This window comes from Dendrobates tinctorius, unplaced genomic scaffold (assembly GCF_039654945.1).
Source record: "Dendrobates tinctorius isolate UK_male_01 unplaced genomic scaffold, ASM3965494v1 ptg000166l, whole genome shotgun sequence".
In the NCBI taxonomy this organism is placed as follows: domain Eukaryota; kingdom Metazoa; phylum Chordata; class Amphibia; order Anura; family Dendrobatidae; genus Dendrobates; species Dendrobates tinctorius.
This window is the reverse complement of record NW_027361833.1, coordinates 724,055-743,365: the sequence shown is the minus strand read 5'-3', so window position 1 is coordinate 743,365 and position 19,311 is coordinate 724,055. Positions and strand designations below refer to the sequence as shown.

Here is a 19,311-nt window from a genome sequence, read left to right as displayed (position 1 = left end):
AGTTTGGGGGACATGTAGAACTTTTTTTTATCGCTTTTTATTCTGCTGTTTGTGAGGTAGGATGTAGACAAGGATGGCAATTCTGCTAATGTTTTCTACTATGTGACTATACGGCCTCCTTCACACAACCAAGTAATCATGTTTTTCACGGATGCCACGTGTCCTCTATGTAACCTACGGTGCAGCATTCATGTCCATGTTTTCCCTGCAGCACAGATGCAAAGGGCCAATACAAGTTTATGGGTCCTTGTAAACATGCCGTCCATGAGCTGTCCGTGTTCTGTCCGTGTTTAACAAGGAAAGTATGTGAGAGGCTATGTAATTTCATTTCATTTCCAGTATCCATACCGTAAAAACAAGGATGGCACATGGACAGCACATTGATTGAAAACACTGGTTACACTGATATCGGTGTAACACATTCGTGCTTTATATGGACATGTGAAGGGGGCCTAACAGTGTTGTTGGTGGAATATTTCAGGATTGGGAGCCCCACTTTATCTAAAACCGGCCCTGGCTGTCGGCGGCCATATATTTCCTTTACAGAATTGTAGGAAATGATGTATTACCCAATGCCGATTCACAGCACTGTACATTACTGCAGAATACTTCCATTATGCTTTGACAGCTGTAGCCTCCCAACACCTAGAGACCACCGGTATGAGACCACCGCTGTAATGACATATACAGTATTAAACTTAATTTTCATTAAAATATACCTGGAGTAATAGTTTACATACCTTATACCAACTTGTGGAGAAGTTAGACGTTCTATACGAATCGGGTATGGTCACGATTACAGGTTCTCCTACAGATTTTGTTAATGATTGAACTGAAGAGGGATCATTGCAATAGAGACCACTATTCTCTTTCTGTCTTCTGTTCTGTCTAATGAAAACACCACACTATTTAGTGAACTGAAAAATGGGAATCTACTAGCAGGATTTCACACCCCAAAGTATTTATATGTACATGTAACTCTTTCAAAGACAAGTCCAGCAATACCTCTACATGGTTGGTCTGTTTCTTTATTACTGAGAAGCAGGGAAAAACACACCTTTGGGGTTGAGGGTGGCTATGCTACACAGCAGCTGAGTATGTTAATTTATGCTTTCTGAGACCCCCTACTTGTTAAACTTTTTCCTGTGATGGTTTCCTATAGAGACACGTGTTAGACCTTTCTCAGTGCATTATTATGTACATACCGTACGTGGATTTTTTTTGAACTATGCACATATGCTCTTTCTCTCTAGGTCGGGTAATTATATTATATTTTTAATAGTTTGCTACATCACTATGGATATAAGCATCAATATACTGTGGATTGTTAGGTCCTTTGGAGGTGTATATATTGTTATATTATGGCTTCCAGTGCTGTTTTGTTTAACTGGCCTGGAGCATCATGATCATGCAGTGTGACGCACATGTGATATTGCATCAGAGCAGATAATCAAAAGAAGAGCCATGGATGCCAGATGGTAGGAGGCAGTTCTCTAGCCTCCTGTCTGACAGCCAAAGGCAAACTGCAATTGATGTATACATGAGTTCCAGTATTGCTATGCACATTAGCAAAATGTACTCAGTTACCAGTTTTTGATCAAACAGTGCAAAAAAAACACATCAGAGTGCACCTTTAATATAGATTGTCCCTATCACCGTGCCTCACCTCTCTATGAGCCAAGCCAGGCCTCATCTGATCTGGGGAAGTGAATGGAAACCAAGCATAATGGTATGAACCATCCATATAAAGGGTACACGTTGTTGGATAGATTTTGCACTTCTTTATTTCAATACAGTGTCAGACTGGAGAACATTGGGCCCACCGGAGGATTTGTTTCTGAAGGCCCACATTTATCCCCTACTAGAGAGCCCCATAGCAACTGCAAGGTTTGCACTATGAACTCTTCTGAAGGAGAAGCCAGGGCCCACCGGAGGATTCTCCGGTTCTCTGGTGGGCCAGTCCAGCCCTGTTTCAATATGCTAAGTACCTTACATTTTTAACATTTCTAGCAATAGTGGAGTTCTTGTATTCAATAATTTCAGTGTGCTGATATGTACAATATGTATTTGTGTGTATATTGGCCAAATCGTGTATTTGTGCTGCTACCAACGGTACTGTTGTGTGCAGTGCCATGTAAGGCTGCATGCAATTTTGTAGAAAAGGTCATGCTATTAGCCCACTAATTTTTATAAGGTTGGCAGAAAGGACTTTCAGTTGTTCACTCATTTTTTTTTTTTTAAATAATTATAATTGTAATTAACCCCTTCCACCAAGGTGGAATTTCTATTTTTTCCAGCCATATAGTCGTATGAGGGCTTTTTTTTGTGGGACGAGTTGTACTTTTGAATGACATCAATGATTTTACCATATATACTGGAAAATGGGAACAAATTCCAAGTGCAGTGAAATTACAAAGAAAGTGAAATTCCACAATTGTTTTGGGGGTTTTTATTTACCATGTTCACTATATGGTAAAACTGACCTGGCAATATTATTCCCCAGGTCAGTATAAGCCCACAGATACAAACATATACAGTTTCTTTTTATTTAAGTAGTAAAAATAAATTCAGAAATTTGTCAAAAACATGTTTGCTTCTGTTGCCATTTTCCAAGACCCGTAACGTTCTCATTTTTTTTTTGGATATGGGATTGTGCGAGAGCTTATTTTTTGCATCCTGTGCTGACATTTTTACTGATACCATTTGGGGCTAGACATGATGTTTCGATTGACTCTTATTGCATTTTATTGCAATGTTGTGACAACTATAAAAACGTAATTCTGGAGTTTTGATATTGTTTCTCGTTATGTCATTTATCAATCAGATGAATTTATTTTATATTTTGATAGATTGGACATTTCTGAAGGTAGCGATACCAAATGTGTATTTTTTTATGATTTAAACTTGTGTTTTTTTACTTTTTTTCAACTTTTGTTACTTTTTACTGTATTTAATAGTCCCCTTAGGAGACTTGAAGCTGCGATTGTCTCATTGCCAGTGCTATACATAGCAGTGCTTCAGCAGGTGTATCGTAATGACAGGCAATTTGGTCTTCACTTCAGCAGATCCCTTGCTATCATGACAAATAACCAGCACCCAGCGATCACATGACGGAAGCGCCAATAGGTGGAATCGATGACACTCTTCCTGTCAGGGATTGATAGCGGCATTTAACTTGTTAAAGGCGTCGGGTGGATCTCGGATTCATCCTTGGCTGTTAGAAGCACTTGATGGCTGATTAAATTAATTACAGGGAAAGATACGGGCTCAGCGCGTGAGCCCGGATCAGAGAAGGGACACTGTCGATTACGTAAATATACTTCATCACACAGTCATGAAGGTGTTAGATGCCTTTACGCATTATGGCAGCTTTTAATTATCACTCACTTATTGTCTACAGAATCGTATTATATTTAAGGAGAATCCAGTGAAAATTATCTTTGAAGATATAATAGATACATGTGACAAGATACAGTAACAGTGGTCATCGCTATCATTTCAGACCATCACTGTTTTCCTCTATGAAAGGGCTCTCTTGGAAACATAAAAACCATTAGCAATAATTGTTCAGAGCTTGATTTGACACATCAGCTCTCCTAGCATGTCTAGTTTTAGAATCAGTTCATTGTATATAGGGTGTCTCCTTACATAGCCTGTCACTGTCAGCATAGATTGGATAGAGTCATGTAGACACATGTCTAATTCGTAATGGATAACACAGAGTGAGCCAGAATTGTGATTTGATGAAGTATGAATATGTTGGTGTAAACAGAGCTGCACCCTCTAGGGAAGTCCTACAGAGCCACCAAGCTGAAAACCCGCAGTGAACAATTAGGTCTCAATTCATAAAGACTTGGGCTTTGTACACCAGTCAAAGTGAAGACAGCACTGGATTAAGAAGCACTACATTCAATAGCATGCACTTCATGACAAATTTGACGCATCTTTCAGCTGCCATGGGCCACCACAAGAAATGCATTCCAGTTATGGACTGGAGAACATTTCCGTCATAATTTACATCTCTTTGTTGGCGTAAATTATGATGACCTACGCCACGCTTAGTTCAGCTCTACCCAATTTTAAAAAAGTTGTATGCGTCATCCTAAACTGGGATAAAAATGGCAAAAGCAAAAAGTGTTAAAAAGTGCTTGATTAATTGGGGCCTCAATGTTAACCATAGTGCCATCCCATATTATGGTTGATCACACCTATTGTTTCAAACAGTCAAGAACTATAAAAACGAATAATAATATAATTTCTATTGACACTCAGCGTATTAAGATGACAAAAGGATCACCTACTGGTCAGTACAGAAATTTTGAACAGAATAATTTGACGTCAGAGGCCAAAATTCAGACAGATTCTTCTTTGTCAAGATTTGTCTCCAGTCGTCAGAATTATTTTCTTCAGCTTTTGATAATGCGGAATCCTGAAATGTGCTGTTGTTCCCACCACAATTAGGAATGCAGTCCTCATTCTCAACATGACTTAGAGACGCTAAAAACACAAAAGAAGTAAATGAGAGACATCAAATTTCATGTCTATATATTATATTTATAATATTATTCTGTATATGGACAAGGGGATTCAGTAAGGTTGCAGAATTAATTAAAAGTTCAACTGGGAAGCCAAGGGTATGAGTAGACACAATTGAATCGGTTTGCTGAAAATTGACTGAGTCAAATTTCATAAAATTTGTAGTTCCTGGTGAATTAGATGAATTTGTGATTGAAATTGCAAGGATCATGCAAAAAAAGCATTGTACCATTTTATACATTGCTGAAGACTGAATCAATCAGCGATTTTGCTCACATGATATCGGGTGCGGCATTGTGGGCTTTTCCACAAAGCCTTAAAACTATTATATCACATGGTCTAGCAGGTCAGAGTACTATCCAGCCACTATAAAACAGAAGGATGGGCAAAGCATTTTAGGATTTTACAGGCCAGGGAAGATACAAGTTAGTATAAAAAGGGCCTAAAAAAAAGGGGAGTGTATAGTAAAGAGTTAAGTCAAAGGAAAACTAAGATGAGAAAAATTACACAAGAACTGCAAAAAAGTAGAGGACATGGAAGGTATACATGTCATTTCACCATTTGAAATTAATAGAAACAGCTGGAAACAGGCTCAACAATCATTCAATGATCATATGATGTCGTTGGCTGCTGCCAACATCTGAATCCTGTGAGGCGATGAATCATGATACCTCAATTACGCAGGAATTATATACAATATGTATTATAACTCTCTATATTCACATAGATCTCATATTCAGGAGTCCTGAATAGCCCAATACTTGTTGGAGGGTCGTCTCCCTCAGCGCTCACCTATATTATGGCTGTATTGTACAATATAATAATTTTATTTCTATGGCGCCAACTTATTCTGCAGCACTTTACATTTTAGACTTGTACAGACAATAAAAGACTTTGCAGAATAGCAATAATCACATACCATATTTTTCTAACTATAAGACGCACCGGACCATAATACGCATCACAAATTTTCAGAAGGAAAATGGGTACAAAAAAAACTAATGCATCAAATGGGGGTCCGTCTTACAGTCCTGAATTCATCTTACCCAGGGGGGATCAGCAGCGCTGTTGGAAGCAGGTGTTGGGCGATTCTTCCGGTGGTCTCGCTACCATCCCAGCCTGGTGTGGCTGGTGCGGCAGTGCTCGGTACTGCGGGGGGCTCTGGCAACATGGTGCAGCAGTTTTGGCGGTGCTCGGTGCTGCGGGGGGCTCTGGCAACATGGTGCGGCAGTTTCGGCGGCGGTTTCTCCCGCAGTTCTATTGCCTTGATGCTGTGGCCTCCGGGAAAATGGCCACCAGAGGTGGCACATGCGCATATTGAGATCTCAGCAATGAGATCTCATCTCGAGATCTTGGAGCCGAGATCTCAATCTGCGCATACATCGCCTCCAGCGGCCATTTTCCCGAAGGCCAGATTGATTCCCCAGTTGCAGACTGAGATCTTGGCAACGAGATCTCGAAGCCGAGATCTCAATCTGCATATGTGTGGCGCCCCCAGGAGTATGGTTGCCACAGTGGCATTGCCTTCCTCCAGGGAGGGCGATGTCAAGCTTGGAGGCAATGAAGGGTCTCTCTAACAGTTAACCATGTCATACAACACAGTTCCCACTGGAGGCCAGCAGAGGGAGCTCTGAGCCAGAATTGGGGGAGGAGTGCTCTCTGAGGGTCAGGAAGGGAAATGAGGAGTTAGTGTGAGGAGGGCAATGAGTGTAGATGTGTGGAGAGAAGCTGGAGGTTGAGCTGAGGATAGAGAGCTCCCTCACAATGCGAGCACATGATCTGGAGCCTGGTCTCCACAGCTGTATGGATGCTGAAGGTCCTGCAACAGAAACCAGAGGAATAGGAAGCTGTAAATGCTCTATTCCCAACTAAGACTCGGAGGCACAACAGCGACGGGTGATCCAAGAGAGATAGAGGGCTACAGCTGTCTGCCATACGAGGTAGTTCTAAGAGATGATAAGAAGGAGGAACTTCAGTGTAACACTGTACTGCATGTACCTCAAGCCAGCGCTAGGAAGGAGACTACACAACCCATCTGATAGAGAGATTCCTGAGTTGCTTCCAGGCTAGCCTGCTCCTGTGACATCTGTAATCAGGAACCTGGACTGCATTTGCCAAGTAAAGGTAAAGAAACTGCAGCCTGTTTTGTCCTTGCCTCCTTCCTGGAACATCCTCAGCACTGCTACATCTCTGTGCCAAGCACTGCACCCTCTCTTCCTAAACATTCCGCTACACTGCCCTGGGACCAACAGCCCTACCTGTGGAGGGCTGCATCATCATTGCTGCACCACAGTATCTGTCCCAGAGGATCTGTCTGCAGCGTCGGCTTAACATATATATTGCCGAACACCACAGGTGGCGTCACGAATCACTTATAAACTTTATTTCAAACTCAACCCCTTTTACATGGGCGCCCAGGGCCACGGACCGGGTCACCGCTGCTGTTATAATCCCCTCTAAGAGACCGGCCCGGTACCGAGTACCGCACAGCCCTGGGAGGGCGACACATATGCGCCTCCTCCGGTGGCCATTTTCCTGGAGGCCACAGCATCGAAGCAATAGAACTGCGGGGGCTTCAGGCATTCACAATGTCGCCGAAGCCCCCCGCAGCACCGAGCACCACCGAAACTGCCGCACCATGTCGCCGGAGCCCCCTGCAGCACCGAGCAACACCGAAACTGCACCAAGCTGGGATGGGAGCAAGATCATTGCCCTGCGGTGTCGGACCACCGGAACAATCGCCCGACTGATGATGCAACCACGCTAACTGTAAGTACAGTGTGACTATAAGCCGCAACCCCCGCTTTCCACCAAATTAATTGGGGGAAAAGTGCGTCTTAAAGTCCAAAATATATGGTAAATCAACAGATACCAAGATGAGAGCGGGACCTGCTCGCAAACTTACAATCTATGAGGAAATAGTGGGGACACGAAAGGTGGAAGGTAACAATAAGAATATTTTACCATTTACCTTTCATGTCTCCCTTATTTCTGCATAGATTGTAGCTCACGAGTAGGAACCTCACTCCTTTTGGTATCCGAGTTATGTGCTACTCTGTAATGTCCTATTGTCTGTACAAGTCTCCTCTAAAATGTAAAGTGCTGCAGAATATGTTGGCACTATAGAAATAAAAATTATTATGGTGCAAGGGATAGCTTAGAAAAAGATATTACCATAGAGGAATTGGAGATACTCTAGCTCTTCAAAGAATTGAAAATGAAAAAGTACCTGGCTCAAACAATCTCCTTGAGTTTTATAAGTTATATGCAGTAATCTTCCTACAATATCTAAGGAAAAGGACATACTGCTCATGTTTCCCCTTGAAAACACATGTATTGTTGTAATGTGTATTGTGACATTCGTTATTAGTGATGTGGTCTGCCCGACAGTAGACAGGGAGAGTTAGGGTTAATGTTTGGGACTAGCTCAGAGTGATAGGGAATAAGGAGAAAGGACAGAGACAGTTTCCTGTCAGAAAATTAGATAGGGCCCAGGGTGTGCCAGAAGCAGACATAAGACCTGCCTAGTCAGCAGAGTCGCATGATGTGGGCTGCAGACACCTTCTTTGTTTCTGTAGATAACAAGGCTACAGACACCTGTTTTCTACTAGGCCAAGTAATTGAACTTTCTTCAATCCTGAACATATAGCTGCTTGTCTTTTTTTCGATCACATGAGCCACCAGTCCAGTCTACATCCACATAGCCTGCGAGTTTTACATCTCCTGTGGCAGATATCCTTAAACTTATGTCCTGAGTATCTTTCAAATATCGAAGAACTCTCTTAATGGCATACCACTCTTTTTGGTACGGTTTTTCCACATACAGTGGGGAAAATAAGTACATTTAATACACTGCCAGTTTTGCAAGTTTTCCCAGCTACAAAAAAATTGAAAGGTCTGTCATTTTTATTGTAGGTACACTTCTACTGTGACAGACAAAATACAAAAAAAAAACAGAAAATCACATTTTGTGATTTTTAAATAACAAAATTGCAATTTATTGAATGAAATAAGTATTTGATCACCTACCAACCAGCAAGAATTCTGTCTCTCACAGGCCTGTTAGTTTTTCTTTAAGAAACCCTCCTACTCGGCACTCGTTATCTGTATTAATTGCACATATGTGAACGCGTTCTGTATACAAGACATCTGTCCACACACTCAATAAATCTCACTCCAACCTCTCCACAATGGTCAAGACCAAAGAGCTGTCTAAGGACACCTGGAGCAACATTGTAGACTTTCACAAGGCTGGGATGGTCTACAGGACAATAGGCAAGCAGCTTGGTGAGGAGGCACCGACTGTTGGCACAATTGTTGGAAAATGGAAGAAACACAAGATGACTGTCAATCTTCCTTGGTCTACTGCAGTGTGTGCAAACTTGGCTAAGAACTACAGGAAACATCTGACCTGTGTAACTGCAAATTACAAATATACGTACTCGTATATGTACCAAATATTAAGTTCTGGATTTCTATTGTATTAAATACTTATTTTATGCAATAAAATTTAAATTATGTAAAAGTCATACAATGTGATTTTCTGGATTGTTTTGTAAGATTTCTTCGCTCCCCACTACCTGCCTATATTTCTCATTGCCAGGTAACAGATCATCTTCTCCTTCAAACTTTAAAGTGACCCTGACAGCAGGAATGCGCTCAGTAACGTACAGATAGTGTCAGGTTAGCACTGTTATTCTGATTAAAATGATACCTTGTTTGATGAAATCTTGTGGTTGTTGTTTAATCTTCATTTGCAGTTTTCAGTTAATGAGATTCTTGCACTCCTGGGGGGGGCTTTATGTGGTGCTCCGCTTAGATATTCATGTGTATGGACTTATGACAGGTCACTGATCCTTTAGGCTGTGTGCCCACGATGTGATTTTTAAGCGTTTCTGATGCAATTTTCGGCACAAAAACGTTTAAAAACTCGTACAGAACGCACCCATGCATTCCTATGGCATTCCGCACATGCTGTGCTAATGCTGCGCTTTTTTCCGCAGCGGAATCGCATCACGAAAAAAACGCAGCATGCTCATTCTTTTTGCGGAATCACAAAATTGCCGCGATTCCGCACCCATAGGAATGCGTGAGAACTGCTTACTTCCCGCATGTGGCTATGCCCACCATGCGCAAAATTAAGCGTCTCATGTGCGGATGGTACCCACGGTGTGGAGGAGAGGAGACTGTCCTCCAGTCCCTGGGTACTATACCCCTGTAAAAAAAAAAGAATACAAAATAAAAAATCGGGGTATATTTACCTTCCGGCATCACGCGCAGCCTTCGCAGGCCTCAGTGTTCCCAGTAATGCCTTGCGGCAAGGACCTGTGATGACGTAGTCTCGCGTTACTCTAGCGGTCTCGTGAGATCACTATAGCAACGCGAGACCAACGTCATCACAGGTCTCGCAAGGCATCGCTGGGAACGGGAGCGTCGCTGAGGCTGCGCCGGACGTCGGAAGGTAAATATACCCCGATTTTTTTTTATCGTTTTTAGCATTCTTTTACTATTGATGCCGCATAGGCAGCCTCAATAGTAAAAAGCTGGTCACACTTGTCAAACACTATGTTTGACAAGTGTGACCAACCTGTCAATCACTTTCCAAGCGATGCTTCAAGTCGCTTGGAAAGTGCTTGAATTCCGCACGTGAAAATCGTGGCAAAAACGCAAACATAATTGCGGTAAAATTGCGCGGAAAAAAACTTGCGTTTTATGGGAAGGAGTCCGGTTTTGAGTGTCCGGTTTAAAACGCTACGTGGGCACATAGCCTTAGTGACCTGCCCCCTATTTTACATACTGCATATCATATTGTTTGAAAAAAAATTCATCATGCAGGCGCCGGCAGGGACTTTACTTTATGGTTCTTACTCTTATGCGACACTCGGATCGGAGTGTTAAAAAAAAAAAAATCTTTCAATGGCGTTGGCAGAAGCACCTGCGGAGTTGCATCTATCCCATTCCAATAGATGCTACTGCGCAGGCGCCATTTTGGTAGAGAAAAAAATTACGGTCAATCAAGATTGTGGTGGCGGCATCTGCGTAGTAACATCGGAGCGTGATAGATACTACTGTGCACTGACCGACGCCATTTTACTAGAGAAAAAAAAAATTAGGTTCCATCAAGATGGCACCTGCGGTCAATGAAAATAGAAATGAGCAAATATGTTCATAAACAATCGTCAAACATAAATTCAGCATGGATAGGGTACCAATATGGCAAATTCGGATTCGGCGATCGTTTCCGAACATATTCGCTCATCTCTAAGTTATGACAGGTCATTGAATCTTCAGTGACTAGCTTCCTATTTTATATAATGCATATAATATTGTTATCTTAGAAAAAATATTTACTTCAGCAAAATGACGATGGCGCCAGTACATGTGCAGTAGCATCTATTGCTGGCCTATAGATGCTACTGCGCAAGTGCCGCCGCTATTTTGCTGTAGCCAAATTATTTTTTCCTCCACCAAAATGCCACTTGCGCCATTTTGATGGAGGAAAAAGAAAAATTGGCAGCAGCAAAATGACACCGGCGACTGCCTTTGCAGGCAAGCGATAGATGATACTGCGCATACGCCTCCGCCATTTTTCTGAAGTGATTTTTTTTTCTAAGCCAACTATATTATATGCATTATGTAAAATAGGAGGCAGGTCACTGAAGGTTCAGTGACCGGTCATAAGCCCATAAGTATGAATAACAGCACCAACATGACAGTGTATGTTGTTTACTTAGCAAAATCTAGACTCAGGTAGTGTTTTGACAGGATAGATGCTTACAGTGGCATGTAAAGTTTTGGCACCCCTGGTTAAAAATACTGTTATTGCGAACAGTTAAGCAAGTGTGTTAAGCATGCAGTAGTTAAGCAACTAAGTCAAAATGAGAAAACAAATCCAGAAAATCACCTTGTCTAATTTGGCAAGGTTTATTTTGTAAATTATGGTGGAAAAAGTATTTGGTCATTAACAAAAGTTCATCTCAATATTTTGTTATATATCCTTTGTTGGCAATGACAGAGGTCAAACGTTTTCTGTAAAAAAGTAGAAACAGTCCAGATGAGACAGATTAGTGGAGCGCCAGACTGACAGATCTCGGGGCGCCAGTGAATTGAGATCCGATGCTGCTCCTGCTGGGTGCCTCAAGAGAGGATGAGAAAATGGAATGAAGACGGAGGTTATCCGTCGAAATGCGTAGTGGAACGTAATAAAAGAAGAAATCTACCAAGTATACCCTCCTCCTTCTTGTCCTTTGCACTCCCCTGTGACCGGGCTTTCTCTGCTTTCCAAGCGTTTTCTGTAAGTCTTCACAAGTTTGGAACACACTGTTGATGGTATGTTGGCCCATTCCTCCATGCAAATCTCCTCTAGAGCAGCCACTCTGTCGTTGTCCTGGCAGTATGCTTGGGATCATTATCATGTTGAAAGACCCATCCACGTTTCATCTTCAATGCCCTTGATGATGGAAGGAGGTTTGCACTCAAAATCTCACGATACATGACCCCATTCATTCTTTCATGTACATGGATCAGTCATCCTGGTCCCTTTGCAGAGAAACAGACCCAAAACATGATGTTGCCAGCCCCATGCTTAACAGTAGGTATGGTGTTCTTTGGATGCAACTCAGCATTCTGTCTCCTCCAAATACGAGTTTTGTTTCTACCAAACAGTTCTACTTCGGTTTCATCAGACCATATGTCATTCTCTCAATACTCTTCTGGATAATCCAAAAGCTCTCTAGCAAACGTTAGATGGGCCCGGACATGTACTGCAGGATCTGAGTCCCTGGCAGCGTACTGTGTTACTGATGGTAGCCTTTGTTACAGTGGTCCCAGCTTCATTCACTAGGTCCCCCCGTGTGGTTCTGTGATTTTTGCTCACCGTTCTTGTGATCATTTTGACCCCACAGGGTGAGATCTTGTGTGGAGCCCCAGATCGAGGGAAATTATCAGTGGTCTTGTAAGTCTTCCATTTTCTTATTGCTCCCACAGTTGATTTCATCACACCAAGCTGCTTGCCTATTGCAGATTCAGCTCTTTAGTCTTCAACATAATGGAGTTTGGAGTGTGACTGTTTGAGGTTGTAGACAGGTGTCTTTTATACTGATAAAATGTTCAAACAGGTGCCATTACTAGAGATAATGAGTGGAGGACAGAGGAGCCTCTTACAGAAGAAGATACAGGTCTGTGAGAGCCAGAAGTCTTGCAAATACTTATTTTCCACCATAATTTGCTAAATAAATCTTGCCAAATGAGACAAGGCGATTTTCTGGATTTGTTTTCTCATTTTGACTCTCATAGTTGTGGTCTACCTATGATGTAAATGACAGACTTTTCATGATTTTAAGTGGGAAAACTTGCACAATTGATGGCTGACTAAATACAATGTACAGTAAAAAGTGAGGAAACAATAATTTTAAATATATGAAAAAAAATACAAAATTTCAAATAAACCATCTTTTGCCCCATTAAAAATAAAGCAATTTTGAAAAAATACACATTTGGTATCACTGAGTTCAGAAAAGTCTGATTATCAAGATATAAAATAATCTATTCAATAAACAGTGGTACAAGAAAAAAATAGAAATGCCAGAATTTTGTTTTTTGCCCCCCCCCCCCCGCAGCATTGCAATTAAATGCAATAAGAAGCAAACAAAAATCGTATCTACTTGAAAATGATATTAGTACAAACACCTGCGCAGGGACAAAAAAAAGCCCTCACACAGCCTCATATCCTAAAAATTGAAAACCTATCAGGTCTCCGAAAATGGAGACAAAAGCAAAATTTTATTTATTTTTTACAAATATCCAATTTTTGTCACCACCTAAATAAAAAACACTATACATGTTTCATATCTTTGGAATTGTACTGACCTGGAGAATCATATTACTAGGTAAGATTTATTGTGTAGTGAACACAGGCCCGGATTAGTAATCTGGCGAACGGGCAGATTGCCGGTGGGCTGGCGGCCATATATCACAAAGTGGGCTGCCGGCCCTTTAAAACATCTTACTAGAGGCCCTGTGCGCGCGCTCTCTCCTTGCACGCGCTGACAAGAGCCGCTGTGGCACTTGACAGACAGTACGTGCTCGCAGTGGCGGCCCTGTGTCAGTGTGTGCAAGCAGGGGTGCGCGCACACAGGGCCTTTTGAAAAGACCATCGCAGCACGCACAGGGCTCTTCAGTCTGATGCTGGCCAGTACCAGGCTACCAGCGTCAGAGCAGATTTTTTTTTCCCCTGCGCTACTCACCACCAGCCCGGGATCCGCTTCATTGCAGAGGGGCATATGCCCCCCAGGCGGCTCCTCCAGCAGCTCTGCAGGGACACAAGACAGGCTGCTTCTTCCCCGGGCCAGCAGTGCCTTTAAATCTTGTGTGCCGGGCCTGGCCGCATCACAGCCAGCAGACACCGCCCTGTCTCCTACAATGATATAATGCAGCGTGCCCTGCACTGCTATCTTCCTGCTGGAGAGGAACATGCATGTGGGTCAGAGAAAAGTCGGGGGAAGGTAAAAAAAAAAAAAAAACCCTCCCCTAAAGTGTGTACATAAATGTTGTTTCTGTATATTTATATGTCTATAGATATGAATTTTATAAGATTTTTTTTGTATAGAAGTCCAAATATGTATGTGACTGCATGTATATATATATATCTGTGTACAGTGGGGAAAAAAAGTATTTAGTCAGTCAGCAATAGTGCAAGTTCCACCACTTAAAAAGATGAGAGGCGTCTGTAATTTACATCATAGGTAGACCTCAACTATGGGAGACAAACTGAGAAAAAAAAATCCAGAAAATCACATTGTCTGTTTTTTTTTCCTTTTATTTGCATATTATGGTGGAAAATAAGTATTTGGTCAGAAACAAAATTTCATCTCAATACTTTGTGATATATCCTTTGTTGGCTATGACAGAGGTCAAACGTTTTCTGTAAGTCTTCACAAGGTTGCCACACACTGTTGTTGGTATGTTGGCCCATTCCTCCATGCAGATCTCCTCTAGAGCAGTGATGTTTTTGGCTTTTCGCTTGGCAACACGGACTTTCAACTCCCTCCAAAGGTTTTCTATAGGGTTGAGATCTGGAGACTGGCTAGGCCACTCCAGGACCTTGAAATGCTTCTTACGAAGCCACTCCTTCGTTGCCCTGGCGGTGTGCTTTGGATCATTGTCATGTTGAAAGACCCAGCCACGTTTCATCTTCAATGCCCTTGCTGATGGAAGGAGGTTTGCACTCAAAATCTCACGATACATGGCCCCATTCATTCTTTCATGTACCCGGATCAGTCGTCCTGGCCCCTTTGCAGAGAAACAGCCCCAAAGCATGATGTTTCCACCACCATGCTTTACAGTAGGTATGGTGTTTGATGGATGCAACTCAGTATTCTTTTTCCTCCAAACACGACAAGTTGTGTTTCTACCAAACAGTTCCAGTTTGGTTTCATCAGACCATAGGACATTCTCCCAAAACTCCTCTGGATCATCCAAATGCTCTCTAGCAAACCTCAGACGGCCCGGACATGTACAGGCTTAAGCAGTGGGACACGTCTGGCACTGCAGGATCTGAGTCCATGGTGGCGTAGTGTGTTACTTATGGTAGGCCTTGTTACATTGGTCCCAGCTCTCTGCAGTTCATTCACTAGGTCCCCCCGCGTGGTTCTGGGATTTTTGCTCACCGTTCTTGTGATCATTCTGACCCCACGGGGTGGGATTTTGCGTGGAGCACCAGATCGAGGGAGATTATCAGTGGTCTTGTATGTCTTCCATTTTCTAATTATTGCTCCCACAGTTGATTTCTTCACTCCAAGCTGGTTGGCTATTGCAGATTCAGACTTCCCAGCCTGGTGCAGGGCTACAATTTTTTTTCTGGTGTCCTTTGACAGCTCTTTGGTCTTCACCATAGTGGAGTTTGGAGTCAGACTGTTTGAGGGTGTGCACAGGTGTCTTTTTATACTGATAACAAGTTTAAACAGGTGCCATTACTACAGGTAATGAGTGGAGGAAAGAGGAGACTCTTAAAGAAGAAGTTACAGGTCTGTGAGAGCCAGAAATCTTGATTGCTTGTTTCTGACCAAATACTTATTTTCCACCATAATATGCAAATAAAATGAAAAAAAAAAACAGAATGTGATTTTCTGGATTTTTTTTTCTCAGTTTGTCTCCCATAGTTGAGGTCTACCTATGATGTAAATTACAGACGCCTCTCATCTTTTTAAGTGGTGGAACTTGCACTATTGCTGACTGACTAAATACTTTTTTCCCCACTGTATGTGTTTGTATATGTGTATGTCTGCATGCGTGTATGAGTGTCTGTGTGCCTGTCTATGTGCGTGTATGCATGTGAGCATGTCTGCGAGCGTGTCTATAAGCGTGCCTTTATCTTTATCTGTATCGAGCATCATATGGGGCCCATTATACTGAAGCATAATATGGGGCCCATTATATACTGGAACATCATATGGGGCCCATTTTATACAGAGCATTACATGGGGCCCATCATATAATGGAGCATCATATGGGGCCCATTATATATGGAGCATTTTATGGGGCCCATCATATAATGGAGCATCATATGGGACCCATTATATATGGAGCATTATATGAACCCCATTCTGTTTGGAGCAATATATAGGGCCCATCATATAAAGTACGGAGCATTATATGGAACTTATTCTGTAAGGAGCATTATATGGGACCCATTCTGTATGGAGCAAGGTATGGGGCTCATTATACTATATGGAGTATTATGTGGGGCTCATTACACTGTTTGGAGCATTATATGGGGCTCATTATAGTGTTTGGGGCATTATATGGGTTTCATTATACTGCTTGGAGCAATATATGGGGAGCAATATATGGAGCTCATTATACTGTATGGAACACTATGTGGTACCCACAATGCTGTATGGAGCAATATATGGGGCTCATTATACTGTATGGAGCACTGTGTGGTACTCATAATACTGTATGGAGCATTATATGGGGCTGATTATTTTGTATGCAGCAATATATGGGGCTCATTATTCTGTATGGCGTACTATATGGGACTCATTCTGTATGGAACAATATATGGGCCTCATTGTTCTTTATGGAGCATTATATGAGGCTCATTATTCTGTATGGAGCAATATATGGGGCTCATTATTCTTTATGGAGCATTATATGGGGCTCATTATTCTGTATGGAGCAATATATGGGACTCATTCCATATGGAGCATTATATGGGGGCTCATTCTGTATGGAGCAATATATGGCCCTCATTCTGTATGGAGCATTATATAGGGCTCATTCTATGTGGAGCATTATATGAGGCTCATTATTCTGTATGGAGCAATATATGGGGCTCATTATTCTTTATGGAGCATTATATGGGGCTCATTATTCTGTATGGAGGACTATACTGTCTAGTTTCTGACCTATTGTACAATAGTTATCACTCATGTAATGTAAGAAGTGAAATCTTTGGCATTGTATACCTATATTTCTCTACTGTATCTGTGCATTATGAATTGTGGTATGTGTTAAAGGGGCCACTTAGACTTTCACCCGGGGCCCACAAAAACCTGGAGCTGGCCCTGTATGACTTGCACACTACCCACTTCTTCTGCCTTGTTGTCAAAGAGGTGACATTGGACTTTGGGAGGGTCAATATTGGTTTAGTATTTTAAATATTACTATGGCCAAATAAAAATAAAATATTGGAAAAGCGGTTTAAATGCATTATCCCATGTAATCCCTTCTCCTCTGGATAGGGGATAACTTCAATTCCTGGAGATCGGACTGCTGGGACCCCCATGATCCTGAAAATCGGAACTATGTAGAGCAGCATATAAATGCAGCTGTGGTCGATCATACGCAGTGTGGCGCCATTCACATGGGGCTCTTGAAATGTCTCCATTAAAGGAGATTGAGGAGCACGACAAAGTAAAGCAAAATTCACTGATCGAGGTGAGGAGTGTTATAGTTTGTGGGCTGGTGGGGTTTGTGTGGCAGGGCTGCTTTTTTGTCCCAGTCCAGCCCTGAGTGAACATGGTAAATAGAAAACCCAAAAAACAATTGTGGAATTGCACTTTTTTTTAGCAATTTCAATGCACTTGAATTTTTTTCACACTTTCCAGTGCATCACATGATAAAATAATCAAAAGTACAACTTGACCCACAAAAAACAAATCCTCATACGGTTATGTAGACGATGGACAGAAAAAAAAAAAAAAATGATGGCTCTTGGAAGAAGGGGAGAAAAAAAAAAAACTAACCCACCTCCCCCCAGAAAAAACCGTCCGGTCAATAAGTAGTTAATATAGTTAAATGTAATGTCACACACTTGGGCAGAGCAGCTAAAATGTATGACTATGTATTAAATTCTAAAATAATGGGTAAAACTGTTACTGAGCGACGTTGGCGTAGGGGTGGAAGGCAGCTTTAATGACCAGTGCCAGTCAGCTGCTGTCAAGGCCATCAGAATAATAGGATGCATTAAAACAGGCATAGATGCTCATGACAAAAACATAGTTTTGCCTCTATACAAGTCTCTAGTGCGGCCACACATATGATACTGTGTACAATTTTGATCTCCGGTGTATAAGAAAGACATAGCTGAACTTCAGCGGGTGCAGAGAAGAGCGGCTGAGGTTATTAAGGGCATTGGTGAACTGCAGTACTAAGACAGGTTAATGAATACCAAAGTGAAGCTACTAGGCACCAGGCCTATGTTCCATTGGTATCAGCAGTCGTTATTGTGGTGCTTCACCATAGAAGACACGTATGCATTTCGTGAAGAGGAGAAGAAAGGTGGCACTCACCATAAGCTTTGATAAAACAGTCTTTTATTTATTCAAAGACAGCAGAAGGAGCGTTGGGCAGGAGGTGTGTCGGGGGATATGCGGGAGTGTGAAAAGCTGGAAGACGGCTGTTGCGCTACAAACTGCGCTTCTACGGTTCCGGGTCATAAAGACTTTTTTTTTATGGGACAGAAAGTGCCACCTTTTCATCCTTCAAACAATTCGATAATTCACTTGACCACTGTAGAAAATCACTGGCCTTACCAGTTCTGCTTATGCAAGGCACAAGACCGCTGAGGGGAGTGACTGGCTGCAGCGGTCATATGAATAAATAATCTCATGTTATAGGGTAAGCAGGGACCAGTGGTGCTAAATACTAAATAATTTTATTTTCTAACATTCCCTACTATGGGGCAACTTTCATGATATTCCAAAAATCCCTTCAAATTTCCTGTATTCTTGGTTACCACTGTGCAAATTGAAAGAAAAACATGACTTACCTAATGTGAGGAAACCCAAAAGAACAGAAAAGAAGCTGATCAGCCTCGCTTTACACATGGTATTATGCAAACAGGGTCCAAGCCTGATCTCGTCCATGGTCCCTCATTTAGGCTGAATGCAGTGGCATTTCGTCTCTGGTGTTATACTGGTTTCCGGTACCTGGGACTCACATGCACTTACATGTAAGGAAGCAATTACGCAACCAGATCGGTCACATCACTTGACTTGAAATGTAGAGCAAAACACAGTGGGGATTTTTTTTTTCTTTTTTACAAGGAGGAAACTTGACAGCTTACGTGTATTTCAAGCTTTGATTCATGTGTAATTTCCCATGAATACTACTAATACATCCTTGTCATTTCTTTGTCTAATTTCCACTAAGAAGGCCATACGTGCATAATTTGTTTTTTACAAAATTACTGTGGACAATGACATCTACAGGCAAAAGAGATGTAGAGCACCCAAAAGCAATTCTGTATGTAGCAAGATAAACCTGACGATA

At 41.9% G+C, this 19,311-nt stretch overlaps 1 protein-coding gene across 1 annotated transcript in view; it reads right to left on the bottom strand.

The window, feature by feature from the left end:
• Positions 1–19,092, bottom strand: part of IL18R1 (interleukin 18 receptor 1) — a 119,358-nt gene extending 100,266 nt beyond the window's left edge. The window contains exons 1-3 of the mRNA XM_073550646.1: positions 18,809–19,092; positions 4,302–4,497; positions 741–888 (exon numbers count right to left, since the gene is read on the bottom strand). Coding sequence (XP_073406747.1) covers positions 741–888; positions 4,302–4,497; positions 18,809–18,905 — 441 coding nt within the window. The 5' untranslated portion in view covers positions 18,906–19,092. The remainder of the gene's footprint in view (positions 1–740; positions 889–4,301; positions 4,498–18,808) is intronic.
• Between the last annotated feature and the right edge of the window lie 219 nt (positions 19,093–19,311).